This window comes from Mugil cephalus, chromosome 15, assembly GCF_022458985.1.
Source record: "Mugil cephalus isolate CIBA_MC_2020 chromosome 15, CIBA_Mcephalus_1.1, whole genome shotgun sequence".
NCBI lineage: Eukaryota > Metazoa > Chordata > Actinopteri > Mugiliformes > Mugilidae > Mugil > Mugil cephalus.
The window spans coordinates 10,718,567-10,740,196 of record NC_061784.1 but is presented as its reverse complement, the minus strand read 5'-3'; the positions used below and the strand labels follow the sequence as shown (position 1 = coordinate 10,740,196).

The following is a 21,630-nucleotide window of genomic DNA, read 5'->3' as shown; positions in this document are numbered from 1 at the left end:
TTTTCGTGTTTTTGTGTGTGTGTGTATCTGTGCCAGGTATAAAGGAAATAGGTTAATAAGTGAATAAAGTGGGTTTAATGCACACAGGGTAAGCAGGAGTTCACATCTTCATGTCGTCCTGTCGTTTGCAGCAATTGGACCATACTTACATTTATTTATTTTTTGTTTTTAGAGATCAGGACTGATCGTTCACTGCCCTCAGTGTATTTAAAACAATGCGGGCAGCCGCTGTTTAGCATTTGAGTTTAGCGTGGGAACCGATAAATATTGTGAGCTGAGTCAAGTGACACAGAAAACCGGAACTGGCTGATGTTCTACCACAAAATAAAAGCTCAAACTCGAGCGCTGATGTTCACACCAAGCCATAGTTACGAGTTAATGAGTAATACAGTATTAGCATGTTTTTTTGTTTGTTTGTTTTTTTGTTGTTGTTTTTTTCCAACCAAAAATTGAGCTATGAATTTCATCATCTCGTGGGCCAAACATCATAAGGCACTAAATTTGTGGCAGGCCAAAAGTGTTTGTGTTAGTAAAAAAATCGCTAATATTTGTGGTTGTTAATTTTCTAACACTTCACAAAGCTTTCTTTCACCACATAAAGTGCACCGATTGTGTATTCTGTCGTTATTGATTCATAAATATTCCTGCATATCGCTTTTACGGTGAAAATCTGAGACCGGACGTAAGTTCTATTTTTCTTTTTTTTTTTTTTTTTTTGTTCCGACCGTCTAGTAGCAGCGGTGCGCGAGGAATACTTGTACGGGACGAGGAGAAGAGGCTGAAGACGTGTAAGGTTTAAATAGTAGCCGGGGTTTGTATCGTCAGGCTCACTAAATTTATAAGTTTCCCGTTGTGGACTGAGTTTGCGTCTTTAACCCAAGGCGCAGGGGCGGTTTTTCAGTTTCCATGAGTTAGTTAGCTAGCTAGCTGTAGCTCGTCAGGGAAATGTAACGCCAGCCCTGTCTCATTATTTCTTTCTCCGTTTGTGTTCGTCCTCCAGTGTTGTCTTGTGGCACACAGCCTTTGGGGACCGACGCCGTCCACAACACCCACAGTAGTCAGCTGAATTTGGAGACCCCCTGTGAGCGTCTATTTGATCCGATCCAGGATGTCTGGACAGAGCATTACTGACAGGATCACCGCCGCTCAGCACAGTGTCACCGGCTCGGCGATTTCCAAAACCGTGTGCAAGGCGACAACGCATGAAATCATGGGGCCAAAAAAGAAACATTTGGATTGTAAGTAACGATTTCCTGCTTATTGGCTATCGATATATTTGTACATTTACTAGAGATGTGCGATACCACTATTTTCCTTTCGATCCGATACCAAGGTTTACTATCCCGATACCGACATCGATACTTTTATTGCTTGTATATGAAAATGACTTTTACAATGGGTATTTGAGAATGTAATAATGAAAAGTGTATTTAATGCCTCTGTATGGGGATTAAACTGCCAAATATCAATCTTCTCTTTAACCGGGGCAATCAAAGACTCAACCTGTGCAAATCAGCTGAGTTGACTGAAAATTTGAGCATATCACATTAAAAGAAAAGAAAAAAAAAATCTCAAACAAAAATGTAAATAAGAACAGTCACTCTAACTTTGACGTAATTCTTTTTGGACCAGACAGAGTGGTCTTCAGTTTAGATCTTGACAGAACTTGAACTTTGACATCAAAGGTCTCATTCTACATTGTCTCTCATTTCCCATTTATGTGTTTCTGTTCAGAAACAACAACATGTTGACTTTATCTATGTGTACATGCCCTTGATGGGCATTGTGAAGTATTTTCACTACACACTGCGATATAGCCTGCCTCTCTGAATTGGAAATGCTTCCATCATTGAGGTCTGTCTCAGGTTTTGGGACATGTCCCTGCGCTCCATCCATCTCTCATGCTTTTTCTTCTTATTTTTATTTATTTTAAGAAGTGAATAAAGTTTCGGTGTCATGAAAGTATCACTAGTGAAAGCGGACGTGGTATCGATATTTTGATGTGAAGATTGATTCTTAAAAACACGGGAGTATCGACATTTCCGGATCGATACGCACATCCCCAATATTTACGCATCCTTTGGCAACGAGGCCTCCACACGTATGCAGCGCATACTGTTAACGTTAACTTGTCAATACTGTGTAATCCCCACGACTTTCCGCTCTGGAAATTGTCAACTTTATTTGAGACATTGTGTCGTTGTGGCGGCTGATAGCTGGAGGAGTTTTCTGGCAGCATGTCAGTGTGAGCAGCGTGGATCCTTCTCAGTGCTGACTGGGAATAAGCGGAGGCTTGTGCCTGTGTGTTTTTTTTAAATGATTAACAGGATTCTCTAGACAGCAGCAGGATTCATTTCAACACCGACCTGCAAACTGCCTTTTGTTTGTAGCCCTGGAGATGGTCACTGACACCAGAGCAACTATTAAGTGAATGAAACCAGTCGAGAATGAATTTGCTTTCTTGTTATATTATAATATCAGAATCCTGAGTTGTTGTTTATGCTACTTCAGATTTACTTGTAGGCTCCACCTAACAGCTGATGTAGTTTCATGTAACTTTCAGTGTCAGAGTGTCAGTATTTAAATGGTAGTCTACTTAAAGCTCTGTGGTTTGTCTGTTAAAGCAGTTCTGGTGACAGCATAGTCGTGGACGTTTAACAGCTTTATCAAGAACACGCATGCAAATTAATATTCGGCTGAACTGAATTGATGTATGTAAAAGTGTTGCTTTTCCGCAATATCCATGGATATTAATGGAGATGTGTGGATTACAATCTTTGCGATGATTGTTTCAGTCAGGATTTTAATACAAGTACTCCTAAAGAAGTGCTGTTCCTGGTGAAAGAAGTTTAAATATGAGGCATGATGCCTTTTATCATCATTATCATTAGAAGGAGTAAGAAGCCTTTTTTGGATATTGAAGCTATAATATGAAATATGTGTCAAAATCAAAATGATCTGCCACCGTTTGCAGCTTAGTCGTTATGGTGAGGTTTAGGTTTAACCCTTATACCCAGTTTTAAAATAGTTACATTGTCCTCTTTAAAAATATCATAAAAAATGTTAATATATATAAATATTTTTTTTTACACAAATCCTTTAATTACTACAGTCTTGGATTAGTCAATAATTAGCAACAACATTGATTTTGATGGACTTTTTTGCAAGACTTTCAAAATAGTTAAAATAGCTGTTAATATATTGTCTACTTTTCAGTGTTTTATGAATTTGTGTTGTAGTTTTTAACAATAATGTACGGGATGGCATTGGGTCCCAATCTTACAGCTTTGATGACACCCTCTCATACCATTTGCCTTATGGAAACCCACTCCTGCCATGTAACTTATCAGAGTTCTTCATGTTTTATACATATCCCCTCATTTATAAGCCCATGTGAACCACTTTTCCTATAGTCAGCTTAATGATAGTCAGTAGATATGCCACCATTGTTTCCATTGGGGAAAAATAAGTTTTCAGACTGCTGAACAAGTAAATATACTCACCGTCCAGTTTATTAATTATTCCTGCTCAACTGCTCATTAATGCAAATATCCAATCAGCCAGTCACTTGGAAGCAACTCAGTGTATCTAAGCATGAACACATGGTCGAGACAGTCTTCAAAAGTTCAAACCAAGCATCAGAACGAGGAGGAAAGGTGACTTAAGAGACTGTGGATGTGGCGTAGTCGTTGGTGCCGGTCTGAGTATTTCAGAAATTGCTGATCTCCTGCGGGTTTCACGGTCTGACGAGTCTTGCTTTCTCCTGCCACATTTGGATGGTAGGGTCAGGATTTAGCATAAACAACATGAAGTCAAGGGTCCGTCCTGATTTCTATCAACATTTGAGGCTGGTGTCGGGAGCGAATACTTTTTGATGACAGTATTGAAATGTGCTCATGCCAGTCGGTTGTTGCTTGAACAGCAGCGTGATCAATGAGCAAAGACCCTGTTTAGAAAGTGGTGAGTAGACTTCGACTTGTTCAGTTCCATTAGCTGTCCAAGCAACGCGCGCTGTATTGCTTACTGCAGGCCTTGACAAAGATTTGAATTCCACACAATGTCGTCTTCATTCATCTTACATTTTTTTTGACTGGTCATCAGCACCAAGTCTGATGTTGATTTTGTTGAAATGAAGCCTCCTGGTGAGAATGTGATCTTGAGATGCGCAGGAAGCTCAGTTAGGTTTGTTCTATTTAAAGAGGGCTGAAGGGGGCACTTGTGTTTGGAGTTTTTTTTTGGCCAGATATAGTTCAGAAGTGTCCAGCTAGATTGCAGATGAGATATGACAGTGTCTATACTTAGTTTTCTCACATTCTTCAACACTGGTATCCTAAATTACACCCCCGGAAGTCTGGCTCATCTGTGTGTGTGTTTATTTATTTATGAAGCATTTACCAAATTATCGAAGATACCACCTTTATCTGTACAAAGAATACTACACAAGTATATCTTAGATGTTTTTCCTCCGGTCTGATGAAAGAAGAACTGGACTCTTAATGGCTATAGTGGCAACTTCATGTTGTTTACTAGATTTAAATGTCAGGGGTTGAGGTTGAATGTATTTGACTAAGGTGTATGTAAACCTCGAAAAGACTTTACAAATGACTTCTTGTGGTATGTTGTTTATACGACCCATCCAGGATGTGTTGAGTGTTGCTGGGGCTGAGTGCTGGTGACAGGCTTGGTCCCCTCCATACCATGGATGTATTATTTGTCGCAGCGTGTTGGAGACAATGAAGCCTGGTCTTTTGCATGGTCCACAGCTCAATCCAAGTCACTCTCTGCCATCATCCAACAACCGTGCTCAGCTTGGGAGACCACACTGCCACATCTGACCCCTTCCTTCGTGGTTTCAAACAGGAACTGACAGATGCTGCTGGAACACAGCAGGACTGCGATAGTGATTTAAAGGTTGTATTTTGCTGTCAGGGTCTATCATAAGAGCATCGTGACGGTCTGCAGATCTCTGCCATGTAGCACTTTACAGTGTTGAGTTAAAGACGGTTTAGGCTTTTAGACCTGAATGCAGAAAAGCAACTACGAGTGGCGCAAACCGCGAGAGCTGTGATTGGTCCGCTTGGTAGTCTGCTTCTCCATTTCCATCTTGAATTGATCGTTTTGGATCATTAAAGGTAGAACACTTCGAGGAAGGTTAACCGAGGAGGTTTGGAGACACAAACATTTTATGACTCGACTTCAGCGAAAAAAAGTTATGCCATCTCTGCTTGAGTGCTCTGCTCTGCTATGTACATCATAAAGAAGTGCCAGGCTGAGTGGGCAGGATCATGCTTCGATCACTATTTGGTTTATAACAGTAACCGGAGCCAAGTTGTTATGTGCACCACTGAAAATGCAACTGTGCCCTGATGTTAAGTAGAAATGCAGTACGTGCTTCTGTTCAATATTTCAATTAGGTCCCCTGCCCAAGCAGCGTTGTCTTACTGAAATAACCTTCTCTGAATTTGTGAACCTTTATTGCATTTGTTTTTACTGGAAAATGATTCTGTAATATGCAAAGCTTTATATGCCCAACAAAGTACCTTTGTACCTTGATCTTTCCCTCCCTTCCCAAGCTGAATGCAGGCAGTGTAATACAGGAAGCATGCGACAGCAGGTGCATCAGTTGACAGCTCTTAGAAAGACTTCTAATGTCCTGTCCACTGGCTTTGCTCAATAGTGACTTTTAAAGATGCCACTAAATCCGGTCGCCCATCTTAAATCAGCCACCGCTCCTGTCGTCCACCAGACACTGCGCTATGTCGCAGAAAAGTGTCGGGTGACACATCACCTGATACTGGATGCTCGGGAGCCACGTAGCACATCTGTGTTAAACTTTTTTGTTACGTAATTATAATGCTCTGTTACACGTGAGCCCTAGCTTGTCATACACAGTCATGCACGCCGCTAGCTTTCCAGAGTGGACTGGACGTAGTTACGCGTTCAAAGCAACTGCATCACAAGGGGATACACATTTCCTGATTCTTGGTCCTAAATAATGTTTGGATTGGGACGTGTAAACAGCCAACAGGAAGTTATTATGCAACCCAGAGCCCTTCCCAGAGCACAGAGCTGATCAAATGCGAGATTGACGTAGATGCTTCTGATGGCATTTCCTGGCACTTATGCCAGGGAGGATTGGCTAAACTCGTTGGAAAGTGATGCCATTCAGACTGAACACATGAAGCAGTTTCGGAAATGCAGTTCATACGTACACTGGTTGTGATGCCCGGGGTTAGTGTAAGATGTTATGCATACATTTTGTCAGTGAAAGTCATGGAAAAGTGTCCTATGTCTCAAGGATGTTGCCCCGCGTCGATCTGGAGCTTAACTGCCCAGTTCATTGACGAACACTTTCAACTACAAAAGGTTCAAACAATTAATATATATTTTAAAAATGTTTGTATCAAATAGCTTTGATTAACTTCTGGGTAACTACTGAACTATAACACAACATCTCCTAATAAATGAATGAAGGAAAAGTCCAGTTCACAATTTGAGTTTTATCAAAGGGTGCTATTGAAGAAAAGTTCGGATTTATTGAGTGTAATCAGGAAAGATGTTTTTACTATATTCTGTCATTAATTAGCACACATAGTGTCGAGGGGACCGGAAGTAGCTCATGCTAGCGATTAGCATCTGCTCCTGAGTCTCTGTTGGACTAATTAGACTATTACAGTGACTTGAGTTGGATGGTTGCTTGATGGTCAGGGTCTAACTTCTTCCAAGTATTTTCTCATTTTATTAACATGCATCTATGTAAAATAGTATATTATGGCTTAATATATTGAGTTGAGATTTTGTGTGAGACAATTGGGGAAGTTAAACACAATTACAGAACTGGAAGTGAAACTACAGAAGATATTCTCAGCCTAAAGGCCTTACAAGGCCTGACCTTTGACCACAGAGGGAAGGCCGTATCATTTCCAGGAAAGAGATGGTGGACGTGAATCAGTGCGTGGTTAGATAACCCTCGGGAGTCGAAAACAAGGCTGAAATTCAGACCAGATTCTTGAAATGGAAAGAGTAATGCACACTGACACCAGTGTACGTGCTGCCTCTCTGTTATTATTGTTGTTTGTTGGAATGGAAAACCGTGTTGAATCATGTTTCGGCTTCAGTTCAAAGGAACAAATACATCAGAGTTGCCGTCTCGAGCTGCAGGTTGTTAGGATTTGTCCTCGCAAAATAAACTTCGGGAGAACCAGTCGAGAAAGTTGGTCGTGAGTTTGAACTCCACGCAGTCATTTCGGTTGCATCTGAAAAGCCCTTTGTGAAGGCCGCACAAAAGGCTTTTTGCCTTTTACATACACAATGGGCCACCCATGTGACAACAAACACTGGATTGTTGAAGAATCGTATGTCGCCATCATAAACAGGCGTTAGTGGGTAGCAGCACCACAGCAAATGTTAAATATAAAACCTGAACAACATATTTCGATCACTATTGAGACTCTGTAGAGTGAATCAGTTCAAATGGGATATCCAGACCGTGTACAATGTGCTCCACCTCTTTCATACCTCTAGCTAAAGACGATTGGGTGGCATGGCATATTTAACTCTCATTTGTGTAGATTAAGGGTGAATAAAATCTGGCGTCATTGGTCAGTTTATGCTTTTGATGGAAAGAATAGTCATAATCCATTTGATTTCACTTAGGGCCAGATGGTTGTGGCATTCTGCCACAGCAGCCACGCTGAGGGTGTATATACCCTGTCAGTCCACAAATCAAAGCTGTTGGTAGTAACAGTTGTTTCCTCGGTGTGTTTTTAACAGCGCGACTACAATGTTGTAATGCTATGTTGTGAAATAAAACCTTACTTCCTGGATCCAAAAGATGTTTGATTTATAATATTTCAATTTTCTGGCTTAACCGGACTAATCCGTATTTTTAAGGGACACCCCAAATTCAATACTTGTAAAAGGGTCATAATAATAATATTAATACTGCCCTCTGGTAAGTTATGTGGTCTGCATGCTGCCATAAAAAAAAAAAAAACAGATTAAAGACAATGACAAATCCATGAGTGGAAATCTCTACTCTCAGTTATTTGAAAACAGGATATTTGTTGATGCCTCACTCACTACACTGGCTTATCATCCATCCCTCTCTCTCTTTCTCGTCCCTCAGACTTGATTCAGTGCACAAATGAGATGAATGTGAACATACCTCAGCTGGCTGACACGTTGTTTGAAAGGACGGCCAACACCAGCTGGGTGGTTGTCTTCAAGTCCCTCACCGCCACACACCATTTGATGGTCTATGGCAATGAGGTAAATCAAGTTACAAGCGTCGACGGACGTATCGCAACGGCTAGATCCTCCTGTGCTGTGAAAACACATTGTTTTTCACGATGTGTGAAATATCTTGGTATCATGTTTTCTTTCAGAGATTTATACAGTACCTGGCTTCAAGGAACACATTATTCAACCTCAGCAACTTTTTGGATAAGAGCGGTCTACAAGGTATACGTTCAAATTCTAAAAAATAAATACTGAGATGTATTCATCTTTGACGTGACATTTATCTTTAAACACCCCCTTCTCCTCCACCCCACCCCTGTGTCTAACCAAGGCTACGATATGTCGACGTTCATCAGGAGGTATAGCCGCTACCTGAATGACAAGGCTGTGTCCTACAGACACGTCGCTTTTGACTTCACTAAAGTGAAAAGAGGGTAAGGACATTTTTTCTTCTTAGATTTCACTACAGTACCTCCAGAATGGTCTTATCAATTTTGGAGACGGTGGAAGTGACTACAGTTGTCCCGAGCATCTGGGCATAGCAGGCTTACATTCACTTAGATTTGGGTCTGTTGCATATACACTAGGTTTTGACAGGATTCAATCATATGTTTGCACACTGTTAAGATGTCGAAGCACATTACGTTAAGGAGTTTTTCTTCCATTCCACAGGTCTGATGGAGTAATGAGATCCATGAACACAGAGAAACTTCTCAAAACCATCCCCATCGTCCAAAATCAGATGGATGTCTTACTTGATTTCAATGTGGGTGCTCCGTACCAGCTGCGTTTAAATCCGGTGCTCGCACGTGCGACTGTAATCTGACGTTCTCAACGCCCCCACCTCTGTTCCAGGTCAACGCCAATGAACTGACAAACGGGGTGATCAACGCAGCCTTCATGCTTCTGTTCAAAGACGCAATCCGACTGTTCGCAGCCTACAATGAGGGCATCATCAACCTCCTGGGTAAAAACAAGTTTTTGTGTGTCATAGCCTTTTCGATCTGGACAGTAGGGCCTGCCCTACTCGCCTGTATTTTATGACTTAAGGGGTCCTTCCCTTTTCCCTTCCCTACAATGATGGGTTCAGTGGTCACGGCTGAAAAACAGAATAAATTACTGTAGATGTCTTTGCAATTTTGTGGTGCTTAGCATTCAGCTTTGAAAGCAAGGAAGTGCTTAGAGAATGGTGTTCACTGTTCTTGCACAATCCTTGTGAGTCTTTTATTAAAAATAGAAGAGCATAGAGCTGTCGGCTTCCTGGAACTGCAGACCTCTGACAGACCGACTTCAACATAAATGTTAATATGCAGGAAGCTTTCCTTTCCTTCAGTGTTTTTTGCATGTCAAGCTTGCACTGCACTACCTCCAGGCCTTGTTTGCATACTTCGTAACAGGAATGACTGCAAGCCCTGTGCAGCGAGCATTCATCTAAACGGGTGCAAAGCTGAAGCAGGAAGAATGTAGAATGCACTTAGAATGCACCGTGCAGAGATGCACAAAATACCCCATGCAAATCCCATATTCCTATGATATTTGCTATTGTTTACATTTGTCCTTTTAAGCTGACTTCCAGCTTTGAATTGCACAACCGTATGCAGTAATGTAAAAAGTCTACGTTTTTGCAGCTGTTCATGCTTCTCTCCACCTCAACTGAAGCAACAGTAAACGCTGAAGAAAAGCAGCCACAGAGCATGATGCTGCAACCACCGTGCCTCGTTGTGGTGTACTTTTGGTGATGTCATGTGCTGTTTCTTAAAGTGACGTGTCGTTCAAAGTTCAAGTTGTTGTCAGAGAATCACACATTTTCCACGTAGTTTTGGCAATGTGGATGTGTCTTTTTGTAAAATATTTTGGTGGACTTTGTTGGTGAAGGCCTCTGGCGTGTCTTTATGCAGCTTCCGCCTTCGTCCTGTCAATTTCGGAGGAATGTTCCGTGTTGTCATCCGTGCATGTACAGCAGACTGTTAATACCCATTACATCAGTGTCTGTTGAGACTGACAACACGTTGTGCGCTATGTACTAAAAATACATCAGTCTACGGAAATGACTGACATGATTGTTGTGGCTGTTTTCATGTTCCCTTTACAGAGAAGTACTTTGACATGAAGAAGGCTCAGTGCAAAGAAGGACTGGACATTTACAAGAAATTCCTCACGCGAATGACAAGAATCTCAGAGTTCCTCAAAGTTGCAGAGGTAACTAAAGGCCCCAGTCCAGTCCCCTTTTTTTATAGGAGCCTTGGATTATTTGGGTTAGTTTGCAGTTTCGTCCTCATCTAAGTTCTCGTCGCGTTCTTTCTCTCCGTGCAGCAAGTTGGAATCGATCGAGGGGACATACCAGACCTGTCTCAGGTGAGTCAAGTTGAAATGATAATCATTTGACACCTTTGGAGTTACTTTATATAACATGTTGTAACGAGATAAACGGTTTAGTGATCGCCATCATATAAGCTTATGTGGCCATAATTGCTCTTTCACATGCCTGCAAATACTTACCGTCAAATGCAGTTGCATGCCAGATAAGTAATGAATGTGCTCACCATTGCTCTTGCAAACACATTCCAGCTCCTGTTAAGGGCATGCACGGCGTACAAAATGAATTTGGACTCTGTCCCTTTCTACATGTATTGATAAGAATGTACTTGTTCCAGATAAACCTAGAATTAGACTGACCCCCTCCAAATTTGTCAATATCTTTTCTGTTGCCACCTTTATTTTTCCCTTCCTTCTGTCTCTCCGCTTTCAGTTTACAGTTTGCGTAAGTATCTGAACCTTTCTTCCCTCTCTATCTTGAATATGTCGTGGTGGACGTTTCTCCAGCCTGTGAAGCTTAATGTGTGTCAATGATATTTCCGCTAGGCCCCCAGCAGCCTGCTCGATGCCCTGGAGCAACACTTGGCCTCTTTAGAGGGGAAGAAAGTCAAAGACTCAACAGCAGCCAGCAGGTTGGTCCGCTTCATCTCCGTTTCTTTTGATTCGGTTCTCCAGACTGGGAGCTGAAGCTCATGATCGCTTTTTTACAGATTTTATAGATTCTAATTTACAGAAACTGATTGTTGAACTTTGGTTTAGGTCCCACAATTTATAGCATTGAAGAAATGATTTAAAGAATCATACTGCAGTAAGGTAAAGCACTAAGCTTGCCAAAGGACAGCGTGTGTATAAATGTGAGGATTTTCATTTGCCATAAAGTGATTTCTTTGCCGCCGTTCTCCGTGTCCGTCCCCGTATTTAGGGCTAGCACCCTCTCCAATGCCGTCTCCTCCCTGGCCAACACTGGCATATCTTTCACCAAAGTGGACGAGAGGGAAAAACAGGCAGCCCTGGAGGAAGAGCAGGCTCGCCTGAAGGCCCTAAAGGTACATACGGTTACACTTGCCATAGGGATTTCTACTTTCTGAAAGGTTTCAGTTGAGAGTTGTCGATGCTTTTCCGTGACCGCAATTGTCTGTGTCACAGAAGACCACAAATTTAACTCATTTCTGCAGGTCGCCCCAATCTTGACCTGCTTTTCTTTTGAGCTAGAAACAAATCGAGTCCTCCCATACAGGCTTCCTGGCTTCAGATTAACCTCCACATTTTTGTAGGAGCAGCGTCTGAAAGAGCTCCAGAGGAACCCCGGTCTAGCAACCACCGACAGCTCCCCTGTGTCCAGCGTGGGCGGGCCCATCAACTCTGCTCCTGCCATCGACCTCCTCTCTACACCCAGCTCCAACGACAGGTGAGGCCACAAGGCTTCGTGCCAGGCTCAAGTAACACCCAATCGCTTTCTTTCTTCCAAGGTTGGTGTTGATTGATTAAATAAAAAATTATTATTTAAATGCAAAATGGTTTCACAGGTTCCTAGTGTACTTAAGACTGGACTTTCATCTTTGTGTTGAAACTGTTGCAATGCTGATAGCAGTAGATGAGCACACAAAAAGGCTTTTCGTAAAGTGGCACAACATAACTCATAATTGCGTAATCCCTCTCTGGCATTGTTACATATATATATATATATATATATATATAAAACACAAAGAATTTGACAGTATAGTTTGTTGTATATTATGTTGTTTTTGTGTGTGATTGAATCTGTCCTGACCTTTTCTTCTCCTGCTTGTTACATCCAGCTCGTCCAAGGCAGCCAACTCCCTGCTGGACCTCCAGCCGGCTTTCCAGCAGCCCCTGCCTCTCACCACCGTCAACACATGGAGAGGTGAGAGCGACACTCTTCTTGGCAGCACTTCAGTCCACACTGCAACCACCACCCCCACTATTTGTTGACGATGGGATTGTTATTTAGCAGGACGTCAAGAAATTTAATGCTTAGATCTGTTATTATATATATATATAGAGTATTTATGAATGGGTTTTTACTAACATTGTCCAACATCGGTTTGCCAATATTTGCATTTTTGATTATGTTAGACCTCTGGGCTGACAACAACAGCCCTGGACAGAGGCATTTCAGGATGTCCTTCTGTCTGTTTGTACTAGGGCTGGGCGGTACGACCAAAAATGTTTATCACGGTATTTTTCAAAATCCTGACGGTACTGCGGTATTTTTTTTTTTTTCGTGCACAATCAAATGTTCACAACGTTTATGTAATCAAGATGAAATGAAGAAATGGGGATAATTAGTTTTATGTATTTAAATTTCATATTTAAACATTTAAACTGCTGTGTCTGTAATGCCAAAAACAGCGCGACCGACTACCGTAATAATTGTAGTGTGCGCGCAACATTTTTTTCTCATTCATAAAAATCTGAAATTGGAGACACTTTCAGGGACAGCTTTAACCAGGGGACAGGACATTCAAAACGGGGACGGTCCCCAGAAATTGGCAACATCTTGTCTTTTTTTTCAAATTTGGCATCACTAGTCTTACTTGATTACGTCCCTTCTACTACATAAAGAAGAATCTACGGTATTATAAAATCAGACCCTTTCCTCACAATACTGGTTATTGTTGCTGCCCAAATATCATCGACACTGAGTCTATGTCCTGTTTTTACTGTCTCGATCTGATCTCGGGTGTGTAATGCATCTTGAGAATATTTGGATTGTTTCTCACACTGTACAAATAAAGTTCAATTGAACACACACACACAAAATGAAATACTTTAAAAGAGCCTGGAAAGAAATAGAGGAAATGACACATAATGACACATTCTCTTTCCCACATTCACCCAAGATCTGGCAGGAATCCTCCTTCCACATATTTGTTTACTCCTACTTATCAGACTAACCTCATAATGCTTATTTTCTCAGCTTTTTAACATTTGTGTTGATATTTATCAGCAGCGTTTGTGTTTTCCTCCAGATCCTTACAATCCCTTTCTTGACTCGAGCTCTTCCCTGGCGTCTGATCTTGATACCACACAGATAGAGACAAATATTGCAGGTACTGCTGTGGACGACTGTCCGGCTGTCAGATTTCTGAGCTGACATTAGTGAAGTGAAGCGTGCATCTTGTCGTGAGTTGGCTTGTGTCGCTAAATCAAAGTGCTGCTGCTGCTGATCATGCAGCCTCCCTTCCTGATCCTTTCAAGAGCAGGAAGGAAGGTTGCATGTCCACATATGGTTAGCCGCTAGCTGCGTACTGCCCTTGATTGTGCCCTGTATTTAGTCTAGCCATTTGATGACTGCTGACTTCCTGCAAATCCTGGTCGCTGCTTTTCCCACTCCCATTCCTACTTTTGTGTTACTTTCTTGGTGCTTTTATGGTCTTTTTTTTATATCTTCACCCCTCTTCTTCCCACTGCTGCTGTGTGTTAGTGAGTCCCCTGGTAACTTCATACACACTGTGCCAGTCCAAACTTTGGACACACCTTCTCATTCGGTGGTTCTGTTGGTTCCGCAGCGAACGGCCGCATCCGACTGCTCGTTTAATTCGTATTATGGCAGGAACCAGCTCAGCTGATGTGAAGAGAAATGATAGTCCGTCATTATTTTAAGAAGTGGAGGCAAGGTCAGTGTGGAAAATTTGGAGAACTTTGAGCGTGAGAACCACCAGACGCCGCGATGAAGCCAGCTCCTATTGGGACCGCCCCAGTAAAAGGAAGAGCAAGAGTCACCTCTGCTGCCCAGGGACCATCAGATCATCGACATCCCATACAGTCGCACACATTGTGTGGAATAAAACATTTAAATAAATACGAAGAAAGTAGAAGTTTATTAAAAGAAATAGGTATGCCAATGCCTCAACTTCAGAATGGAGAGTGTGTGTGTATTTAGTATGGTCTTGTAATTGCTTGCTTCTGCTTGTGGTGGGGTTGAAAGTAATATAAGTATTGTGGTGCTGGTATGTGGAATCCGGTGATTTTCTTTATTTTCTTTATTTATTCGTGTATTTATTTATTTATTCTTCCCTAGGGTTTTCAGCTTCCCCACCGCTCCAGCAGCCGCAGAACGCCACAGGTCTGAACGTCGACTTTGACTCTGTATTTGGAAATAACACCAACGGCAACATGGATCCTACAGGTAAGTGTTGTCCTGGTAGCTGCGTTCACTGGATGGTGTTCAGGCTGTGGTACAAGGGGCTGGACTTTGATCCGTTTGTTTATGTGCGCGTGTTTTCTGTGACCTGTGGCCATGTTCATGCAGTGCATATTCTAAACTAGACATTCAAGCCTCGTCTGACTTTAAAGACGACAATAGGGTGAATCTATTTATGATGTCACTAGTGGAAAAAAGGCACCAGCATTGGTTCTTTATGAGACTTGTGTCATGTAGATAAATGATAGAGGAAAGTTCTTAAAGTGGCAGTGCCTGAAAAGTCAAAGGTCATGCATTTAAAAAGAAACCTTGCTGTTCTTGTAGTGGAAAACAAACTGAATGTCCCCTAAAATAGTTACATAGAAAATTTAATGATTTTCAAATAAACATTAGCAGTTTGTATTTGACCCCTACACTACCTTTAACATTGTGTCCCACTGAGATGGATTTGGGAGGATATAATATATATAATAATGAGTATAAGAGTGGTTGGTTTTGACTGTTTCATCCTTTGCATCATTACTCTGTGATAATCATGCCGACCGGGCATAATTATCTCTGCACTCTTATTGGTTTCTAAGATGATCACAGTCTCACGACACTTTTCCTCTTTTCCCTCGTCCCGTCACACACTCTTCTCGGGACCTTGGCTTTTTTTGCATGTCGTATGCATGATTGGGTGAGTTGACTCAACACTCACCGCTCTCATTTTTCTGTATCTCGCGTGAGTGCTTCACGCTCAGTAATCCTTTCTCTGTCCGTGTGCTTGCGTCGTGTCGTGCGTTTGTCTTTGTGTGTTGCCACGTTATTGTCTGTTTTCTACTGCGTCGTAACCCCCGACCCCCTCGTCCGTTCCCTTCCTTTCCCTTCGGCGTCCCCTCCTTTGGTTAAGACGTTTTAGGTGGCGTCCTCAAACCCACAGTGGCGTCTTCACCGAGTCAGGCCGTAACCCCGAACGGACAGCAGCCACACAAACTGGTGTCCAACGACCTCGACTCCTCACTCGCCAATCTCGTCGGCAGTAAGTTTCCCAACAATAACGCACACAATGTAAGGTGGAAAATTAGATGAGGTCTTTTTTAAACTGGGTGTTGTTTTTTTTTTCCTCTCTATACTTTAGATCTTGGAATTGGGAATGGCACAATGAAGAAGTGAGTGCACTCAAGTTACACATTATTGTAGCTTAATGCCCCTGAGACAACATACTAACCATGGCTGTTTACTTAACACCTGCAGTGATCTCCACTGGAGTCAGCCCGGTGAAAAGAGGCTGACCGGTGGCACCAACTGGCAACCGAAGATGGCTCCTTCTACCACCTGGAACCCTCCAGCGATGGTAGGACAGTCGGCTTTTGTCTCCCGACCACCTAAATGGACATCAGTACTTCCATAGTTCCTCCTAGAGGAGGCCTGTCAGACTCATTTTAGTTAGGGGACAATATTCAGCCCAGTAACATAATAATAACATATAAGTAAGGACAACTCAAAATGGACTTTTTTCATTTGTTGCAGCACCAAAAAAAAAAAAAAACAAGTAAATTGTGAGACCTTTTGCAATAATAAACTAAAAAAAAATGTAATTTCTTAAGAAAAGTAAGTATAATTTTGACACATTGTTTAGTCTGGGTCTCAGTGTTGTGTACAGTCCACTTCTCTGACTAAAACAGTGGACAAGATAGAGCTAACAGTCAGTTTCACTGAAAAATTCCAGTCTTATTAGGTGTCCACAACATTTTCTACTGGTTGAGAGAGGAATTAATTCAGTAGGTTGACTAAGGATGGACTTTTTTTAACTGTGATGATGAGTAAATATTACAGAATCATCCCACACTAGTAATAAAATACTGTGTTAGCTCTGCCTGCTGATGTGGAAATCCGGGGACATTTACAGGTCGGAGATAAAAATAAATAAATACTGCTTTGTCTGTAATGTCAACAGCGACACGTCTCGCTACCGTAATAGTTGTAGTCTAGGGGCAGCATTTTTTTTCTCATTCATAAAAAGCTAAAATCGGGGACATTTTCGGTGGATAGGACGTCTGATCACCCTAAAAACAACAACAACCAACACGGCACCTTTTTTGCCACAAGTCTTCTCGTTCTGCTGCTTAATTTTTTGGACCTTTCCGTCTTCACCACACCTCGCAGTGACCTAGTCACACAATGCGTGATTATTAGGATATTTAGGTTTTTTTTTTCCGTCATCTCATTCTCTCTGTACCTTTTATCTCTTCTGCTTCTTTGGAGATGTTTTTACTATATTTAGCCGTCCCTAACGTGATGGAAAAAGCAGCAGTAACCGTAGCATTATGGACTAAGTGAGGGACTCTGAACGAGATGCTCCAAAAACAATCCAAACAGTGTTGGAGGGGGCGCACTGATGCAATGAAAGACGCACAGTCTGTGGTGAAAGCCCCAGTTTTGGCACCGGTCTGACTCACTTATCCCACTTTTGCCAATGATTGAATAGTTAATGAATCGTATCCTTTCCAAGAGGGCTGGGCGTCAGACAAATCTGGGTTTGTTATCACCCCAGGGGCTGTTGGAGAAGCAAGGGCTGCTCAGAGAAAGAGTCTACTTTCTTCTTCCTAATATCTTTTCCACTAGGAGCTCCACACCTGCCGTTAACCAATTTCTAGTTCCAGGACTCGCCACATTAGCAAGACATTAACTTTGGGTGGGAAAAAAAAAGTGCTCCAGCCCTGACAACACTGAAGCCTTTGAAATAAACCCGACTTAATACCTTGTTGAACAAAGAAATCTATGTTTTAAACTGACTTAAGCTGAGATTTTAAGGTTCAGGTTTAGTTAATAACCTAATGGTAACATTTGCTAATGGTGGATTACCCAACGCGTTGTCATAATGATCAGTGAGTACCACTGGGTATCACTGTGTCTTGATTCAGATTTTTTTTTTCTGTGTCAACTCAGGCGCCATCTGTCATGGCCTTCCCTGCAACCACACCAACGGGCATGATGGCATATGCAATGGTAAGTTCAGTAGGCACCATGTGTGTGGCAGGATTTCACTTCCTGTCTATCTCACACTCACTCATTCATTCACTCACTCACACTTTCACTCTTCAAACAGCCAAGAAAGAGGAGATTTTCTTGTTTCATTAATTAGTCTGTCACATCGAAGCCACTAATGGCCGTAATTCTGAAAGAACAGAACGGACAGATGGCGTCCATCAGTGTGCACGGTAGGGGTGGGAACCACCACAGCGTCAACGATACTAAAGTAAAAGTGACCTTTTTTTGTTGTTGGTTTTGTTATTTTTGGTTCCGCTCAAACAGTCCAATAATGTGTTTTCAAGAAAATGGAATCAAAAGTGAGTCATTAAGCCATTATCTGTCTATCACCATCCCTAAACTCAGATTAGCTTTCGAATGCTAATAGTAACAGATCTGCAAAAATCCCTGTCATTAAAAAAACACCTGATTATGGTAAGAATATAATAAGATAACTGTTTCTTTGATAGTCTGTATTTTGTTTTTCTCATTTATAAGGCCGCAACAAGCATTTCTTTTTCAATTGATTAATCGTGTCAATTACTTTGTCAATTGGTCAATTCATCAATTAAATCAATTAGGTTTTTGTTTGATGCATCAAGTTCTTTAGTAGTCAATTACTACAAGAATAATTGGCCGATCCTTCACAAATAAACTTTTATTGGTTTATATTTCAAACCTGAACTTTCACATTTATTTAGCGTAAATAGAAAATGTGTTTGAACTATATTCTAGTATTAATTATCATTCATAACATTTGATGTAGTATGAAGAATCAATGGTTAACCTGACGCAGCAGATACTGAGTCAAGATGTAAACTCAACATAGAATGACCCCCAATAGCCACCACACTCTGAATCTATCAAATAGTGAAGAATGGATGTACTGCTTGCACTCTGCTAGAAGAATGTGGTCATTTGTGGCCCAGACCACCACTAGATCTGATCTTAATGATCAAACCTTAATGCTTCCTGTGTGCGTGGACACCTGTACTAACATGGCCTGATCACCCAAAATGGATTTTAATGAGCTTTTATTTATTTTTTCTTTCTCACTAGCCTCCTCATATGGGCTCCATGATGATGACACAGCCCACGGTGATGTACAGCCAGCCCGTGATGAGGCCAGCCAACCCATTTGGACCCAATCCAGGTGGACAGGTAATGGATCCCTGCATCTACATTCTCCCGTTCCAGTTCGGATTTCATCCTCTTTCGTTTCTCTGCCAGTTCCACCTCTTCCAGCCTCAGCTCCTTTTGCACAGCTCTTTCTCAAAGCCTCAAACCCTCAGAGCACGCAACATGGTAACAGTGGCAAGATTTAAAAAAGAAAAAAAAAAACAATTACCAGGAACAAACTTTAAGCAGAAACCAGCTCAATGCTGATTGTGTAGAGAAGGAAAAAGCAGAAGGAAACAGATGAATTCTAGTTAATCCTGTCTGCTCTTTGGCGTGTTTTTAAGAAATATATCTAGAATACGAAGAAGAAGAAGTAGAACCAGACTTAATATTGAGGGTAAACCGTTTCGCCTACATTTCATTTGATAGCTAAGGAGTCCTGGATGGTGTTTTCCACTACATGACTGGGGCTGTATTTTCCCCCCCAAACAGCCTAAATAAAAGTTGACCCTGTTTTTTTTTGTTTTTTTTATCCTTCCAGATGCAGTTTATGTAAACAAAGTGGGAGGGGAGCAGGGTCTTTCCCGTCTGAAGATGACTCACGGCAAAGCCAGCTATCAAAGCGAACCTGCCGTTTGCTTCTGATGAACTCGTCTTTTTTTGAGAATGAGACATTATAAATAGAACCACAATGACTCGGAGCAGCTCTGGCCACCTTGGCGAGGCATCACAGTGGAACCTGTGCCCATCTAGTCTTGTCATAGAGGAGCTGAGGAGCGCGTCCTGCCAGTGATCAGCCCCTAATATATCATGGACAAAGAGCAATGGCACCCAAGAGATATCTAACATCACTATTTTATGTACTTGGGGAGGGGGGGGGGGGGACAAGCCCATGCACACTATTTGCTACTCTTTCCACGCTGGTCACCTCTTTCAAATATCGATCATCGATACCTTTTTTTCAGAACAGATTATGAAAACCATTGCAGGCTGTTTATACCACACATTTCATTTCTTTTCATGTATTGTTTGCAGTAGACATTCCTTGTGTATTATTTGTATTTATTTATGATGACCAGAGAGGAAAACATTACTAAAAATAAAAAGGAGATATCACACCACTGAGATCCTGTGATTGCTTCTGCAGTCACTTTAATTAAAAAAAAAAAAAGAAAAGAAAAAAAAAAGACCTGTAACTAGTCACTGACCACTTTCTGGAAGAGCTTCTTCAGGTTTATGCGTAGGAATGATTGATTGTAGGACCGAATTTTGAGTGAGATGATTTAAAAAAAAAAAAAAAAAAGTTAATATAAAAAGATTGCTGTAAGGAAATTAAATATTCTCTGTACTCGCATGATGCCTTGTACAGTTTGCCGTGACTTAAGGGGGGACAACGTAATAATGGACGAGAAAACCATCAAATTGGTGGATTAGGTTCTAAAAACACGGAACAATTTTTTAGTTTGGTCGCTACAGATGAGAGACCAGTGAAAGAAACGTTTTGGAAAGGAATCTGCATTTTTGCCTTTGTTGCTTTTGGCATGCCATTTAGTCTTTCACAATGCTCCTGTTTGACCTTTTCAACCTTTTTTCACGCTTGGTTCATATTTTCATTGACCATTTAGGGTGATATTGGGAAGGGAGGGTGTGGGAGGGGGGGCATCAGGTGCATATTTGGGTCCAGACCAGTCACGGAGAGGTCCGGCTGTTCAGGTAGAATAGAGCACTGTTGATCAGTGCTGGATGTAAAACTGATCCTGCCACTCGCAGTGAGATCGACAGGTGTGAAAGTGATCCTGAATGCATCAGCTCAGACATATGTGGTACATTACCCCTGCAGATGATACTTGTTTTTGATTTTCCAATAAAGTGCAAGCTTCCACAGATCGTTGGTTCCTTTTTTTTTTGTATTTAAAGAAAGAAAAAAAACGAATCCGTTGCTGCGGTAGGTATTTGGAAATTTGCGGATTTGCGGACATCAGTAAAGAGGAAACCTGCTCAACTAGTGTCGAAATTAGAGATCGGATGTTTGCGTTTTTTGCTGGTATCGGTATCAGCAGCCCATACATTGCCCTCTGCAGCTGGAAGCGACTCTAGCACCTGGTTGTGATGTCCATTGAATAAAATTGGCAGCACGTATCGGCCAATGCCGATTAATTTTTTTTTAATTTTATTTATTTATTTTTTAAAACTCGTATCGGTATCGGCCCTAAAAAAAAAAATCCATATCGGCCTCTGGTTGAAATACAATACAATACATCCATAATAAGTGTCACCGCTGCGCATTAGCAACAACAAAAAAAAAATACTGTCGGACAATTTGCTGAAAACGAAACGCTCGTTACGATAGCGAAACGTGTCAGAACATGCAGTGCTTAGCAGTTATCTGTGAATGGGGGCTGTATAGACACCGACCTTTGTTCACAGCCTACAGTGGACACAACGAGGTCAAGGTCCGTAAGTCTATATAAAAAAAAAAAAACGATTGACAGCGCTTCTCCCGAGATGGAATTTCTTTTGAGAGCTGCTTCGTATTGTTGCATCGGTGGCGGCCAAACGGCTTCACCCTCATGTTCCCTGAAATTACAGTCGGATAAACAGGAGTTTCACCCCCTTCCTCTTCTCGAGGATGCAGGGGAAATTGCTCACCCTTCCAGTCAGTGAGCGGCTCGTGTGTGACTCACGGTCCAACTCAGAGCAAGTCGCCCTCGGTTGTTTATCAACCGCAGCAGAGCTCGACTTACCTCCTTCTAAGCATTGATCGGTCGGTGCGG

The 21,630-nt window shown here is 41.7% G+C and overlaps 1 protein-coding gene across 14 annotated transcripts; it reads left to right on the top strand.

Annotated features, from left to right (window-relative positions):
* The first annotated feature begins 673 nt into the window (after positions 1–673).
* On the top strand, positions 674–20,742 carry picalma (phosphatidylinositol binding clathrin assembly protein a). Of its 14 annotated transcripts, none has more exons than XM_047606857.1 (22): positions 674–788; positions 1,001–1,238; positions 8,129–8,271; positions 8,388–8,463; positions 8,573–8,675; positions 8,914–9,007; positions 9,097–9,208; positions 10,334–10,440; positions 10,555–10,596; positions 10,991–11,002; positions 11,104–11,189; positions 11,480–11,603; positions 11,838–11,965; positions 12,357–12,442; positions 13,551–13,631; positions 14,603–14,710; positions 15,618–15,746; positions 15,846–15,876; positions 15,962–16,061; positions 17,657–17,716; positions 18,797–18,898; positions 19,398–20,742. In XM_047606857.1, the coding sequence occupies exons 2-22, from the start codon at positions 1,109–1,111 to the stop codon at positions 19,410–19,412; spliced, it is 1,869 nt and encodes a 622-aa protein (XP_047462813.1). In that variant the 5' UTR covers positions 674–788; positions 1,001–1,108; the 3' UTR covers positions 19,413–20,742. The 14 variants fall into 14 exon arrangements, with proteins under 14 accessions (XP_047462813.1, XP_047462817.1, XP_047462814.1 ...); XM_047606861.1 differs by having other exon boundaries at positions 11,832–11,965; positions 15,648–15,746; XM_047606858.1 differs by having other exon boundaries at positions 11,832–11,965; positions 15,627–15,746.
* The last annotated feature ends 888 nt before the right edge of the window (positions 20,743–21,630 follow it).

Coding starts and splice junctions, on each gene's coding strand:
- picalma (XM_047606855.1), top strand. CDS start 1,109: ATGTCTGGACAGAGCATTACTGACAGGATCACCGCCGCTCAGCACAGT. Junction 1,239..8,128: donor AAAAAAGAAACATTTGGATT/GTAAGTAACGAT, acceptor CTCGTCCCTCAG/ACTTGATTCAGTGCACAAAT. Junction 11,604..11,831: donor CTCGCCTGAAGGCCCTAAAG/GTACATACGGTT, acceptor ACATTTTTGTAG/GAGCAGCGTCTGAAAGAGCT.